The following is a 14,653-nucleotide window of genomic DNA, read 5'->3' on the forward strand; positions in this document are numbered from 1 at the left end:
AGGAGTCGCCACAATTCCACCTTTCCTTGGGCTTTTACCTCCATTGCTGATTTTTTTCCCCTTAGAAACCAGGTCTGTTCTCCTGATAATAATCAATAAGCAAAATAATAAACAGATCATCTCTTCAGAACAGAAATTCCTCCTTCCAGCAGTGTTTTCCTGGGAAGGGCAGTGGAGAATGAATCAGAGAGGGAATGACCTTTTCTTAATGTCACCTGTCAGTGCAGTGAGAGGCTTGTTGTGACAGTGCCCTGCAGAGCCAGGGCTTTGTGTGACAGCACTGATTGCTCCCTGAGTTTTCTGCCTAAACCTCAATTCTTCCTGGGCTGGGCAAAATCCAGAGCTAAACAGGCATCTGCTAAGTATCCATAGGGAAGAACTCAGCTGATTTTTTATAGAAGCTTCAAAATTGCAGCCCAAATATTTCTCTCTCATTCCCAGAGCTGTTATCACCTGGAATAGTGTGGTGAGCAGTGCTTTCACTGAAAAAAAGTGAATTTCCTGGGAAAAAAAAAACAACAAAAATGCAACCATTTCTAAAGGTTTGTTGCAAACCTTTAGAGCATCGTGTAGTCACAGCTTTTCACGTCAGCTAAAGCTGAATTCTAGCTAGTATGAGCATGCATGTCATGTTTTTTTTCATTATTCTCTCATGAGTTGGTGCTATTAAGCAGAGCACTTCTGTAAAAATGAGCAATGCCTTTGATCTTGTAACCTAAATAAACAGTTTGATTTTCATGATATTTGCAAAAGTGAATAACCAGAGAAAATTAATTTTAGCTCTGCACTGATCAACAGGTTTAGCATTTTGATCCAATAAGTTTGGAAGAGAAGAGAATAAATGGAAATACTTACCAAATCTGAATTTTTAATTAAGAGATTAGCAAGTATTGATTGGGAAAATGCCTTTTTAACCAAAGCACACAAATTATTGATATTTCTTCACTTTGTAATATATTACATCCGGTTCCAGCCCCATTAATCCACTCTGTGGAGGTTGGAACTAAATGATCTTTAAGATCCCTTCCAAACTGTTCTGTCACTCTGTGATATTCCTGCTTATTCTGTAAGCCAGGGGATCCTGAGGAGCTTGGTGAGCTGACAGTTGATCCACATCAAGACCAGCTGCACTGGAGGATGTTATCTTTTAATTTGTGGTAGCTTTGAGGAATTTTCAAGTAATTTCCCGTTTTTTGTGTCAAGCCTTCTGCTGCAATAATGGAATTTATTCGCTGTCGCTTCTCTCGGCCCCTGATCACTTCTAGGAAGAGATCTGGGCTTTGGTTGTCATTGTCACTAAAAATAGTTTGGTTTTAACCCAGGGGTGTTCAGGTGTGGTTATTCCAGTGCTTTGTCCTGTCCCCATCCCTGCAAGGATTTAACAGACACGTGGATGTGGCACTTGGGGACATGGTCAGTGCTGGGGAATGGTTAGGCTCAGCCTTAGGGGACTTTTCCAGCCTAAAGGATTCCATGGTTCTGAGATCATTCCCAGAGCTCTCTGTTCCCCCACAGAATGAAGAAGTCAGGTTCATCGAGAGCCAGCTGGAGAGCCACAAACAGAAATATTTTGAACTGCAGATGTTTACCCGGAGTTTGATACTTGCAATTAAATCAGATGATAAGGAACAGCAGCAGGTAAATCCTGGAGCAGGTTTAATACCTGTTTGTCCTTTTGTGTTGCATCCCTCCCTTGGGTTTACTCCAGAGGCTCAAATTATGATCTCAAATAATTTTCTCACTCTTTGTTTAAATCACTGCTTGCCGGAGCTCACCCTAGGTCAGGGGTGGCTCCGTGTGGTGGAAAAATTACTCCTCCCACCTTTGCTTCCAAAGAAAGGCTCAGCAGTCTCTGTTGTTTGGTCTCAAGGCAGTTTATTGCAAGTTATCTAAAAGATTTTCTCCTTGGGCTGCTGTGGTTTGCTCACAGCTCAGGCAGAGGCACACACACACCCTGACATCCTCTCTGACCCCGACTGCTTCTTCTCTCCCACCCAGGGCTGCTGCTGTCTTTTATATGGTACATTACGTGTGACATGGTTACAGTTTTTCCCAATGCCTATTACCTATATTAAATGGTGCTTTTCTATCTTTTATATGGTACATTACGTGTGACATGGTTACAGTTTTTCCCCAGTGCCTATTACCTATATTAAATGGTGATTTTCTATCTTTTATATGGTACATTACATGTTACATGGTTACAGTTTTTCCCAATGCCTATTACCTATATTAAATGGTGCTTTTCTACCCTAAACCAATCTGTGAGTGCCAACATCACCAAGAACATGGAGGTAAGGAAGAAGAAAGAGGAAGGACAGGGCAGGCCCAAATCCCTCCATCTTAAAACCTCTGACCCCCATGTACAAAACCAAAACCCCCTGTACAGCACTCAAAAATTCTTCCCTCTACTTTGTGACTACTTCTACTATAATATCTAAACTTTTGTGACTTCTTGTTCTTTCTGCAAGGTTGGTAAATCGTTCCATGCTTCAAACCCAAAATCACAGCTGTTTCCAGCTGCCTGCCAGGGTCTCAAATGCTTCTGACCTGGGCCCGGAACATCCAAAAATGTCTGAGGGACATTTTGAGTTCCGACAACTGCTGACATCAAAAACCACACCTAGCAGTGTATATACCATATATTAGGTATGTTTTTCCTTTGTAGGCTCTGCTTTCAGACTTACCTCCTGAACTTGAAGAGATGGATTTCAACCACACCTCCCCGGAGCTCGACGATACCTCATTCAGCCTCTCGTCGCTGTCGGAGAAGAACGCCTCAGACAGTTTGTGATCCCTGTTCTGCAGGATCACAGACTCAGACAGTTTGTGATCCCTGTTCTGCAGGAGACAGAGCACAAACCCCACGGGAGGTGCAGGGCTCAGGGGACAGAGAGGCTTTTGCTCTGCAGAGTTCTCAGCCTGTGCTGGAGGGCAGCTCTGGCTCCTCACAGCTTTTGCCCAGCAATTGGCAGCGCTGGGTTTGGAAAATCAAAGAACTGGGTGAGGGAAGGGTTCACTGGGAGCAGCTTGGCCTTGGGTAGGATTAACTTTGACTCTCCAGAACAATTCTGTAGCAAAGTCTTTTTGAGCAGGGATGGAAGAATGGGAAACACACGCAGTGAATTCTCCAGCTCCACGTGCTCCCCAGGCCTGTTTATTATATTTTTCCCCATTTTTACTCAGGTAGGTGGACTAAAAATTTGGGATCCAAATAGAATAACGGGCTTTCTCTGAGTTGTGCTTGAAAACCTGAAATTAAATGAAGTGTTTTTTGTTTTCTGATTTGAGATTGTTAAATCTTCCATTTTTCTGACCAAAATAGCTGAAAAACCTTGAAAGGCTAACTGAAAAAATTGAATTATCATGAATAAATTATTAATGCAAAGAAGCAGTGATAAGTGTTGGAAGAAATTAGGTGGAAATGGGAACCCTGATAGCTGCAGGACACAATTTCCTAATACAGTAGTAATGGGATTGGATGTTTACACTCTTTAGAGTTTAATGATTGTAGTCTCAGTTTTTATTTGTCAATGCCTGAATACTAAAGTACTGCTTATTATTTTAATTCTTGGGTTTATGTTTTTCCACAAACTTTGCTCCAGTTTACCAAGCCAGTCAGAATTCCACAGCTGTCATTGCATCCTGAAAGGTTTTCCAGTGTTGGAAGTGTGCTTTGCAGATCTGCTTTGAAGCCCTGCCTGGTGCATTTTTTGGCAAGTGCCATTTCTAAACTGTGATCTGGATTGCAGGCAGGGGCTGAACTGAATTTCTTCTTTCCCAGAGCTGTTGGCACTGAGTCCCTCCCTCCTGTGGTGGAATGGCTGTGCAGAGATGCTCAGGTGGATTCAGTGGGGTGTGTTGGAGTCCAGGGAGTGCCTGGCCATGGCAGTGGTGCTGTGGTTGAGTGACAGGGTGGTGACCAGTCCAAGGCAGGTCTCAGTCCTGGAGCTCTTCTCCTCCAGGATGGTTCTGTGGGATGTTCCTTGTCCCTGCCCATGGCATTGATGCTCCAATTCTAACCTGGATTTCCCTCAGCAAGTATTTTTCACACAGATACTTCAGTCTGGTAAAAAACCTGATCTTCCCATTTTATGCCAAATAATAATTGACTCTGGGGAGTCTTTGTTCATGCAGTAAGTTACCCCCTTAATTTCAGTGGGAGGTCCAAGGTGTAGCTCAGAAAATCCGGAGTGGTGGGGAAATAACACCTTTTTTTTCCTTTAATACTGGGATTAGACTCAGGTTTTAGGGTTTTCTCAGTCTGATCAGTTCCTCCCTAATCACTTGTACAGCTCTTTTTGTTTAGTATCAGTAGTGAGCTCTGTTCTTTCAGGTCTTTAGTCTCTCCTCTCCTTGGGCATGAGGAGCTTTTAGCAATACTGTAAAATGCCAGCTGCAGAAAGGGCAGGAATGGTTTTAAAAGGTGTTCTGGAAAACCAAAAGTCTCTCAGTTCTGCCACCTGTACAGTTCTGTAAGTTCCCAGCAGAGCTACCCTTCCACAGGGAAAGCCCAGAGTTCCAGGCTGCTGGGCCTGTGTGTGAGCTGAGGCATTGAAACTCTGAGTGGAAATGAGGTTTGTGAGCAGAGCTCACAGTGCTGTCCTTCACAGGGAGGACAGAGCTGAGCTGGAATTCTCAGAAAAACTATTTATAAAGGGTTTTCTATGCCAGGCCGACAATGGTTTCTATTGCTGTTCTCTTTAGACAGGAAATTTGTGCCACTGACAATGAAACCTCTTGTTTTCTGTGAAATTACAAAAAACAGTGCTGGGATTTGCCACTATTTGGACCCTGTTTTCCTGCTTCTTCCACTTGAATTCTCATGAGAGAGGGCAGGATACTCTTAACAGGAGTTCTCAATTTCATGGTCAATTAAATCATCTGCCTTCCTGCAAGAAAAACTTCCATTGATGATTCCTATTTTGCTGTCTTGCTGCTATTTCATACCCAAACAAATCGAAGGAATGAATTTTGAATGAACTGTTTGCTGGATACAAGCAATGATGTCAGTCCCTGTTCTCCAGGAGGCTGGAATCCTCTTGGATGTGCAGCTGAGATGAGCTGGGCAAGGCCCACCCCATCCCTGGGGATGTTCTGTGGTCCCTTCTCCTGTGAGGAGACAAAACACAGCCTGGGATACTTGACAACACTACAGGATAGTCAGGGAAAAAAAAGAGGATAAATTCTATCCCTGAATAACAAAATCTGGGGAGAAAGATGCTGCACAGCTCCATGGCTGGTTTTTTTCAGTGTCAGTGTGTATTTCCAACAAAAATCGAGCTGTTACCATTAGTGGTGGTTAAATGTTGGTGGAGAGCAGTGGGGTGGCTCTGGGGTGGGTTTAGGTTCAGGATGTTTCCCCTGTCTGTAGGACAGTAACAAACACCTGCAGCAAGTGCAGTTCATCATTCCATAACCTTCCATAGGAGATGAAGCTCATGCTGTTATTTTCAGGGTGACAGAAATCAGCCCCCTCTCTGCCCCAGTGAGTGACTGTAATGTGAATTATCACTGCAGCAGAAGGGCTTCGTGCTGGTGGTTTCGTCACCTTCCTGTGGCCACGTAGCAATGTTTGACCATCCTGCACAGTGTCTCGTTTATTTTGTCCATGAACAGTGACTTCCCTGGCATTGTTCATTCCTAAAGCATCCGTGGGAGCATCAGTGATGTCTTTCTGAAGAAACCCAGGTGGGAAAGTAGCCCAGAACAGACACTTTACCCAGAGGCAGGACAGGCTCTCCCTGGGGAGCTGCTTTTGATGCTGCAAGGTTGAAACCCTATTTCCTGGAGCTCTGCCTGCTTCCCTTTCCCTGCAGGTGATGCTTCAGTCACATCCATAGATCTGACAGGAGTGACAGTAGCAGGAAATACTCCAATAAAATAATAAATACTCCAGAAGGTGAATTTGGAGCAGGTTTAAAGATACCTGAACAGATGAACCGTACGAGGTTTCTGGAGTGCCCTGGAGGCAGCTCTGCACTTTAATCTCTCCAAGTATTTTTTTTCACTAAGGCAATAAAAAATGTGAAATGAGGAGTTTGGGGCTTTGCAGCCCTGTGAGTGAGGAAAAGAATGTCCTGGTTCTGTCCTCACCTTGAACTGGGCAGTAGCTGTAGAGAGCCTGCTCCCCAGGGGGAGAAGCTGTGTGTGCTGCTGGGCTCAGACTGGTGAGTGCTGGAACAAACCAGCAGCATCCTGGACCTCCTGGCTTGGGAATGGGAATCCCTGCTCCAGATGGATCTGCCCTCCCCCGAGGGACCTCCTGCCCTGCTGTGTCCCTGGCACTGAGCACAGAGTCCTGCACAGCACTGACCCTGCTGGCTCTGCTCTCAGGCTGTGAGGAGGGACAGGAATGTGCCCAGAAAAAGGGAATAGCACAGAATTCCTGCCACAGGAGCAGTGCCAGCCCAAAGCTTGATGTCCAACTGCAGCCCCTGCCCAGCTCCCCCAGCCCAGGGGCTGAGGGCTGGAACCTGGCCAGACTCTGCTTTTCTGCCCCAAATCTGAGCAAAGTTAGGGGTGGTCAGTGAGCAGACTCCACCTGGCTGCAGAGAACACGAGTGCTGGATTGTGCTGGTGGATTCCTTTCATCAAGAATGTTTTACCACATTGACCAAATGTGAAATCTGAAAAGTTTTGGGGAGAAAAAAAGCAGTCAAAGCAGCACTACAAAATGGGTGTTTTCCATGGAAGAACAGGAGTTTAGAGTATTTATTGCTCTGAAAACCAGCAGCTGCTTTGGTCAGAAGGCAACAGAAACAGGGCAGAGCCTTGGGCTTGTGGGGGTTCTTTTCCCACAAAGGAGCAAATCCTCCTGGCTGAAGGAGGTGTTCGAGGATGTTCCTAGAAGGAAAACAGTTCAGGTCAGTGCTTTGGCTCTGGAACATATTCCCATGTTAATGAACTAAGTCACTAACTCTTTTCCAGCTCTGTTTTACATTTTACACAACGCTACCTCTGAAATGTGACACCCCTTAAACCCACACAGAAAATGTGAACTTAGGAATTTTTTTTTAACCTTTTATAGGCAATAAATTATTCCCAACATGCATCCCTCAGTTTGTGTTTGGTTTTTGCTCAGTGTGAGCCATCACTTTGCTTTTATTTTAATGCTATTTTTCTGTATTTGTGTTCATCACAATCCACGGAGAAGGAAATAATGGAATAATGGGAGAAAATATTTATGTTAAAGCTGAAAAATGGTGGGGTGGCTCTGCTGGTTTTGGTGCAGTTACTGTGAGAAATGGGTGTTGTCCTTAATTCTGGTATTAATGATTGTTGGAACACTGCTCAGTGCATCAGATGTCTGAGTCTGAGAGAGCAGTCAGTGATCTCAGCACTGTGAGGAAAAGGGTTTTACACTTTCTGAGACATCACAGTTCATAAATACCTCCACAGATTTTTGTTTCAGTTGTTTCCTTTTCCCCTCCTAACTTTATAGAGACCTTGTAGAAAGAATTTTGAAGTGTTAAAATGGGTCAGTAAGAAAGTGAGGTCAAATGTAGATTTAGACCACGTTTGTTTTCAAGTTTCATCTGAAAAGGGGTCCTTGAATTTCCCCTGTCACATTTCTCTCCCTGGAGCACAGGGGGAGGGTGGCAGGATGCACGAGGGGATGAGGCACAAGGAGGCAGAAATGAAGGTTCTGGGCTTTAGTCAAGAAAATTTCAGTAAACTAAAAGGTTCCTGTGCTGTGGAAAACAAGAGCTTCTCCTTTATCTGCAGATTTTGTGAAATACAGTTCAAAAAGTCATTGGCAAATCCACTCAGTTGTGCTGGGGGAAAATTGTCTTCTCCAGTAGGAATTTTATAATTTCTGGGGTTATTTCTGGAATTACTGTGTGTGTGTGAACACACACAGATGCAGATTTATAATGTGCACAGATACACTGAACTTGATCACAGTAGCTCTACAAAGGTATTTTAACTTGAAATGTTAATGGAGTTCTTCTCAAATATATTTCATTTGCTCTTATTTTTGTGTCTGCTGCATATTAATTGCATAGTTCTGAAAATTAGTCAAATACATCCATACAAAGATGGTTTATGTCCTTGCAACTGGTAACTTTTAGGCTTGGAAATTTATGAAAATGCCCATAATAATGATATTTCTAAGTGATCTTGGCAGATAAACCAACTGCTGTATTTATGAAGAGATAATGAATCTTCTACTGTGATAATTTCTGCTTTATTTTCACTGTAGGAATCAGTTTAATTTTAAAAAATATTCTGAAAATTTAAATATTACTATATAACTTGGATGTTTTCCTTTGCCTGCAAAACAGGATAATGGATGATTTTAAATCTTTTATCATTTCCTTTTGGGCCAATTCCTTACGCTTTGTAACCTGAGCATATTCCTAAGTTTCTGTGTGAAAATCACTATTTATATTTCGCTTTTATGATTTGTATCAGTACGTGTAGCAAAGAAACTACTACAAACCTTCAACTGAAGTACCTCCACTATGGTCCAGGACACCTGATCTGGGCATTTGGAGTGCCAGATGCCCAGAGGAACAGTCCAGACGTTTGTATTGAGTTGGTTTTCTGTGTATATAAAGGGTATTTATAATCTTGTATTAACAGAGTCATCATTGGAAATGCTGATTTCCTGCTTTAGAAGCCTGCTCTGCTATTTTTATATAAAACGTTGGTCTTCGCCTTAATTTTTTTTTTGGCGAAAAGTTGTGCCATAGATATTTTAACTTATCCACAGATCCTTTACAGAGTTTGCTTTGACTTCTCTTAATTAATTATTTTTTCCTCAAATTGTCCTAGTTTGGTTTCTCTTCCAAATGCATCTCAAGGTTGGTTTGCTTTCTTAATTTTTTTTTTTTTTTTTGGAAGTTTTGGAAGATCCTTCATCTGCATGCTTTGGTAGCTCAAATTTTTCCTCTATAGTTTATTGTTTATAGTTTAGAAGAACCTTTTATTGAAACCCCCCAAAGTAATGTTTGTACAAATGTATTTAGGTTGGCCCAGATGGTCAGAGAAAAGGGCTATTTAGCATTGGTAAATTTGTCTACTGACTCAAGGATATTTTTCTACGTCTGTCAAGTTTGGGACTATGGAGAAATGAAATAAAGGTGAACTAACTCCTTTTCCTATATGAACTTCTCAGTTTCTGTCTTTATTAATGGCCTTGTAAATGTTCAGTTTTGTTCAGAGCAACAAGAATTAAATCCACATCAGGGCTCAGCCCTAATTCTTCAGTTCCCACTGTATAAATTAATTTATTATTTACGGAGTGGCTTTTTAGAATTGGAGTTTATAGAGACCTTGGAGCCCTCTCCCAGGAGCAGAGAAATGTCCCTTCCCACAGTGGGGTTTGAAATGTCCCTTCCCAAATCAGAGTTTGAAATGTCCCTTCCCAAATCAGAGTTTGAAATGTCCCTTCCCAAATCAGAGTTTGAAATGTCCCTTCCCAAATTGGGGTTTGAAATGTCCCTTTCCAAAGTGGAGTTTGAAATGTCCCTTCCCAAATCGGGGTTTGGAATGTCCCTTTCCAAAGCCAGGTTTGGAATGTCCCTTCCCACAGTGGAGTTTGAAATGTCCCTTCCCAAATCAGAGTTTGGAATGTCCCTTCCCAAGTCGGGGTTTGAAATGTCCCTTTCCAAAGTGGATTTTGAAGTGTCCCTTCCCACAGTGGAGTTTGGAATGTCCCTTCCCAAATCAGAGTTTGGAATGTCCCTTCCCACAGTGGAGTTTGGAATGTCCCTTCCGAAGTCGGGGTTTGGAATGTCCCTTCCCAAGTCGGGGTCTGTCCCGGGGGGCGCTGCGTGCCCAGCACTGACCCTGCTCGGTCCCCGGGAGCTCCGGGGTTCTTCTGAAGCTGGTTTTGAGCCCAGTGAGAGCTCCCTGTGCTCTTTTCAGCCCATCCCTTGACATTCCCTAAGGGAAAAACCTCCAGAGATGAATCCTCTGACCGGCGCCCCAATCCACGTGGATGGAAACGGGAAATTCCTTGGAGCTGGTGCTGGTTGGGGGCTGGAAGGGGCACCCGGCTGTGCTGGGGGACGGGAGTGAAAATTCCAGCCCTGGAGCGGTGCAAAAGGGCCCGAAGGGACCCACGGAAAAGGGTTTGGTGCGGGCAGGGATACGGGAGCGGGGTGCAGCCGGATCCCGCAATTCCCGCATCCCGCAATTCCTGCATCCCACAGCTCCTGGATCCTGCAATTCCAGATCCCACAATTCCCGCATCCCGCAATTCCCGCATCCCGCAATTCCTGCATCCCACAGCTCCCGGATCCTGCAATTCTAGATCCCGCAATTCCCGCATCCCGCAATTCCCGCATCCCACAGCTCCTGGATCCTGCAATTCTAGATCCTGCAATTCCCGCATCCCGCAATTCCCGCATCCCGCAATTCCTGCATCCCACAGCTCCCGGATCTCGCAATTCCAGATCCCGCAATTCCCGCATCCCGCAATTCCTGCATCCCACAGCTCCCGGATCCTGCAATTCTAGATCTTGCAATTCCCGCATCCTGCAATTCCCGCATCCCGCAATTCCTGCATCCCACAGCTCCTGGATCCTGCAATTCCAGATCCCGCAATTCCCGGACCCCGCAGCTCCCGGGTCCCACGGGCACACGCGCCCCCGGCTCCCCTCCCGCGCTGCACCATCCTGATTAATTAATAATTAATTAAACTCCCGACGCCCCGGAGTCCCCCAGACTCCGAGCTCAGCCCAGCTTCGGAATCGCGGCTGCAGAGAGGGAGGGTAAAACCAGCGAGAGCATGGATGGAGAGGAGGTCAATCTGCGCGACCCCAAAGATTTATTAACAAATGTTCCTGGGAGCCCGAACTCGGGTGTTTTGGGAAAAAAAACAAGTCGGGTTTTTGGGAAAAAGCCGAGTCGTGTGGAGCTGCAGCTCCATTGCCACCTGGTGGCAAAAAAACCCGGGAATTGGAGAAAAATGCCTTGAACTGTCCCCGTACTTCATATTTCAGGACGACCAACTATTTTTGTCTCAATGAAGAATCAAGTATTAAAATAAATCTGGCATTTAGTAAAGAGGAGGAGGCTGAGATCAGACTGAAGGTGCAGCCATAAACCAGGAGCACTTTCCAGTTTAATTTCCACACATGGATTTAGGAGCACCAAGGCTGCTCCATGGGATGAGGTGATGTGTGGCCAGCAGGGACAGCTGGGGTGGCCACTCCAGCTCCATGTTCCTGCTGCAAGGAGTAAGGGAAAGGGCCATGGCAGGAGAAAAACTGGGGAAAAAAAGGTGTTTTCTGGTTATTTGCGTGCAGTTGTTATTTCAGTGGGGAGGAAAGGGCAAGAAATGTGAATTTTTATAGATTTTACCTACTATTTGTTCTTGCTCTTTGGTTATATCTTCCTGGAAGTCTGGAATAATCTTGGACTGTGTAGAATTTTTTTCACTAGAAAAAGCTCATTTGACTTTTGTTGAAAGAACAATTCTGCCCAGCCTCATTCTTCCCTGGCAATCTCCTCTTTTCTGTTGAATGTGAAATTTTCAATTAAAAGCCCTTTACCTCTTTCTTCTGAAGGTTTTGGGCTCCGTCAGAATTCAGGGGATTTGAAGTGAATTTGAAGGAGTCACCCAGCAGGTCTCACCCCCTCAAGGATGGACAGGAGAGCCAATTTGGGAAGGCCAAATCCTTGGAATGGCACCTGGGAAAAGACACCCCATCAGTCAATGACCATGGGTTAATTAACCTGAATTTAATGTTCTGCTAATCATTTTACAGTTGCAAACCCATTGCAACCAAACCCCCCCAGGCCATCGTTCCCATAATAGTAATAAATGGCTCACTGTGATCCAAACTATAAACAGACTTCATGAATTCTGCCAGAAATTGAATATTGAATTATTTCTCTGTGCCCACATGTCTTTCCTGGTTTGCTTAATTCTGCCAAATATTTAGCTCAGCCTTCTCTTCTCTCAGCAACCCACACTCTCCCGGCTACATCATCCCATTTTTGGACCATTATTTAAAATTTCAGGCTCTTTACAGAGCCTGGCCAAGGAATCAGAACTGATCAGGGAGGAATGAAAGAGCTGAAGGAGTTCAGCTCCTGGGTGGGGATCTGTGGTGGCTCCTCACGAGACGCCTGCACAGCCAAGGTGCAGCAGGGTTTCACCCCAGCCCAGTAAGGCTGGCACAGCCTCCCTGCTTTAGCCCTTTTTGGGAAAAATCCTACTGGAAAGTGTCTTTTCCCTAGTCTAGTCCATGGGAACAGGAATGGGCACATTTTTGTGTGTTGTACAACCACACTTCAGAAATATATGATTTTCTATTGTTTAATATATTCATTCATCTATTTTTTTCATACAAAACCTTGGAGTGTGTGTCTGCAAATGCCATTTCTTGCTGCCATGGGAGTCTGTGAGCTGGCTCAGTGCTGTGTCCTCAGCAAGAAGCAGGACTCACAACTTCCAGAGCAAGTGCTCTGATGGCCTGAAGACGGGTAGAAAATATTGACAAAATACGTCAGCAATTAGCAATAAAAGCCCCTTAATTTGTGCAAACTTGTCTTTACTCCCCAATAAAGACTCTTATCACCTTTGCAGGTTGTTTTCAGTCGGTTTTCCCCTCTGTAGTTCAGCTGGAGAAGCTGAGCTAAGATACAAAACCATGGAGTGCCCTGATGTGCCCCAGCCTGGGGACAGCAGTGGGGACAGGGATGGGGACAGGGATGGGGACAGGGATGGGGACAGGGATGGGGACAGGGATGGGGACAGCAATGGGGACAGCAATGGGGACAGGGACGGGTGGCAGCGCCAGCTGCTTGCTGCTCCCACGCCGGAGCCATGTGTTGATTCACTCTGTAATTGATTTGGGCAACTCGAGGCAATCGGTTTCCAAGATACCACATCCTTCAGATATTTCAAACCCCTCTCCCTGGCAGTGTATTATATTTAAATGTCGACGGATGATCCGGGTGTGTATTTATAGCCACGCTCAGATGGGCTCTGGGAATGGGTGAGTGGCTGGAATCCTGGGGGGGTTGGGGCAGGGGGACCCCTCTGAGTCACCCCAAAATCAATTTCTCACCATGGGTCAATGCATCAGAGGTTCTTCTGGCTCAGCCACGCTGGGGCTCAGTGCAGTTCCAATTAACAGCAGGCCATGAGCACTAATTAGAAACTGATTTCAGATTTTCCCTCACAAGTGATTCCAGATTTCCCACCCAGGGGCAGTGACTGGTCCAGCAGGTGAGGGACATTTTGTTTGCTGTTCCTGTGGCTCACACAGGGATCACTCCCTTCCAGCAGCGAATGTTGGCTTCCTGGATAAAGCAAATTTCCAAAGAAGAGAGAGGAAACTGCTGTGATCTCACTCTGGATGTCCAGGAAAAAGAAAAAAAAAAAAAAAGAAAAAAAAAAAAAGTGGAAATATTGGTTAAATCAGTTGAGTATTGAGACCTGGAGCTGCACACACATCTTGTGAGCTCAGGGTTTCAATGCCTGGAAAGAAAACTTGTGTGGGTAGAAGAGGGGACAGCTCTGAGGCAGGCAGGGGAGGCAGAGGTAACCTGGAGAGGGGTGGGGACAGGGACACACAGGTCACCCATCCTGGAGCAGCTCTGCAGGTGCAGCAATGACAGGAAGTGCCTGGAGATGCAGAGTTCCCAAACTCCTGCTTTGGGCTTCTCCAGTAAGGGGAACACTCACCCAAATCCTGAGGCCTGGCATGAGCCCAGCTTGGGCAGTGCAGAGCTTTCCATGTTTTAGCCCAAAACGAGCTGTAAAATACACTAAGAACAGAGTTAAAATAAAAGCTTGGATTTGTGGCCTCCCACTTTTGCCACCATCATGATCTGGACTTAGAGGGGGGATCCAAGATCCAGGACCACACATCAGCCAAAGCCTGGACTCGATGCCTCAGAGCTCTTTTCCAGCCCAGAGGATTCTGTGAAATCTTCCTTTCATCCATCCCTTGGGCGTGGTAACCTCAGGTGGCCACAGCAGGAAGGGAACTGGACCAATCCAGCTGCATAACCTTTGGAACTGCAGGTTCCAAAGGTTAAACTGGGACACCAAGTGCACCATGGAGGAGGGAAACCGGCAGAACGAGGAGAAGATTTGGGAACGCTCAGAGTGTCCGCCATGGACATCTAGGGGGACAGAGGAGGAGCAGCTGGGAATGGGAGCAGAGCACAGCAACGCTGGGCTGTGAGGGCTGGCCCTGGCTGGCCCTTCCAAAGGCTCAGAGCAGTCACCTGAAGTGTCACCCGGTGTCACCCAGGGAAGCGGCGCGGGATGTGCGAGCGCTGACGGCGCTGCCCGTGGGAGGAGCTGTGGGCTGGCATGACGGGTGATTTTTAGCTCAATAAGGAAAAAAAATAAAACCCAACCTTTTTTTTTTTGTTTGCTTCAAGCCTCACTATGAGCTGCATATTGTGGACTTTTCACTGGAACGTTTTAGGAGTGGAATACATGCAAGGAAAGGAAAACCTGTGCACAAAACTATGATTTGTATTAAAAGCAAAGTGTAGTAATAAGCAAAAAATAAAATACAATCCATTAGAAAATCCCCTGCTTAAGAGGTGTTAAAAGTTTTTTTACTCTTATCTACTAATAATGTTAAGTTACTCTTTTTTTCTTCATATCCTAAAAGTTTTACAATGACAAGTATTTTTGCTGGAAGCATTTCTTATTTCAATGCATGAGAGC

At 45.2% G+C, this 14,653-nt stretch overlaps 1 protein-coding gene across 5 annotated transcripts in view; it reads left to right on the forward strand.

The window, feature by feature from the left end:
* Positions 1-9,112, forward strand: part of HDX (highly divergent homeobox) — a 39,402-nt gene extending 30,290 nt beyond the window's left edge. For 2 of the 5 annotated variants that reach the window (XM_085570578.1, XM_085570577.1), the window contains exon 10: positions 1,516-2,648. In XM_085570578.1, the coding sequence (XP_085426704.1) occupies positions 1,516-1,893 (378 nt within the window). In that variant the 3' untranslated portion in view covers positions 1,894-2,648. The other 3 variants (XM_077786482.2, XM_085570580.1, XM_085570579.1) reach the window with 3 other exon arrangements.
* The last annotated feature ends 5,541 nt before the right edge of the window (positions 9,113-14,653 follow it).

Source organism: Lonchura striata, chromosome 4A, assembly GCF_050655825.1.
Source record: "Lonchura striata isolate lonStrDom1 chromosome 4A, ASM5065582v1, whole genome shotgun sequence".
Classification (NCBI taxonomy): Eukaryota; Metazoa; Chordata; class Aves; order Passeriformes; family Estrildidae; genus Lonchura; species Lonchura striata.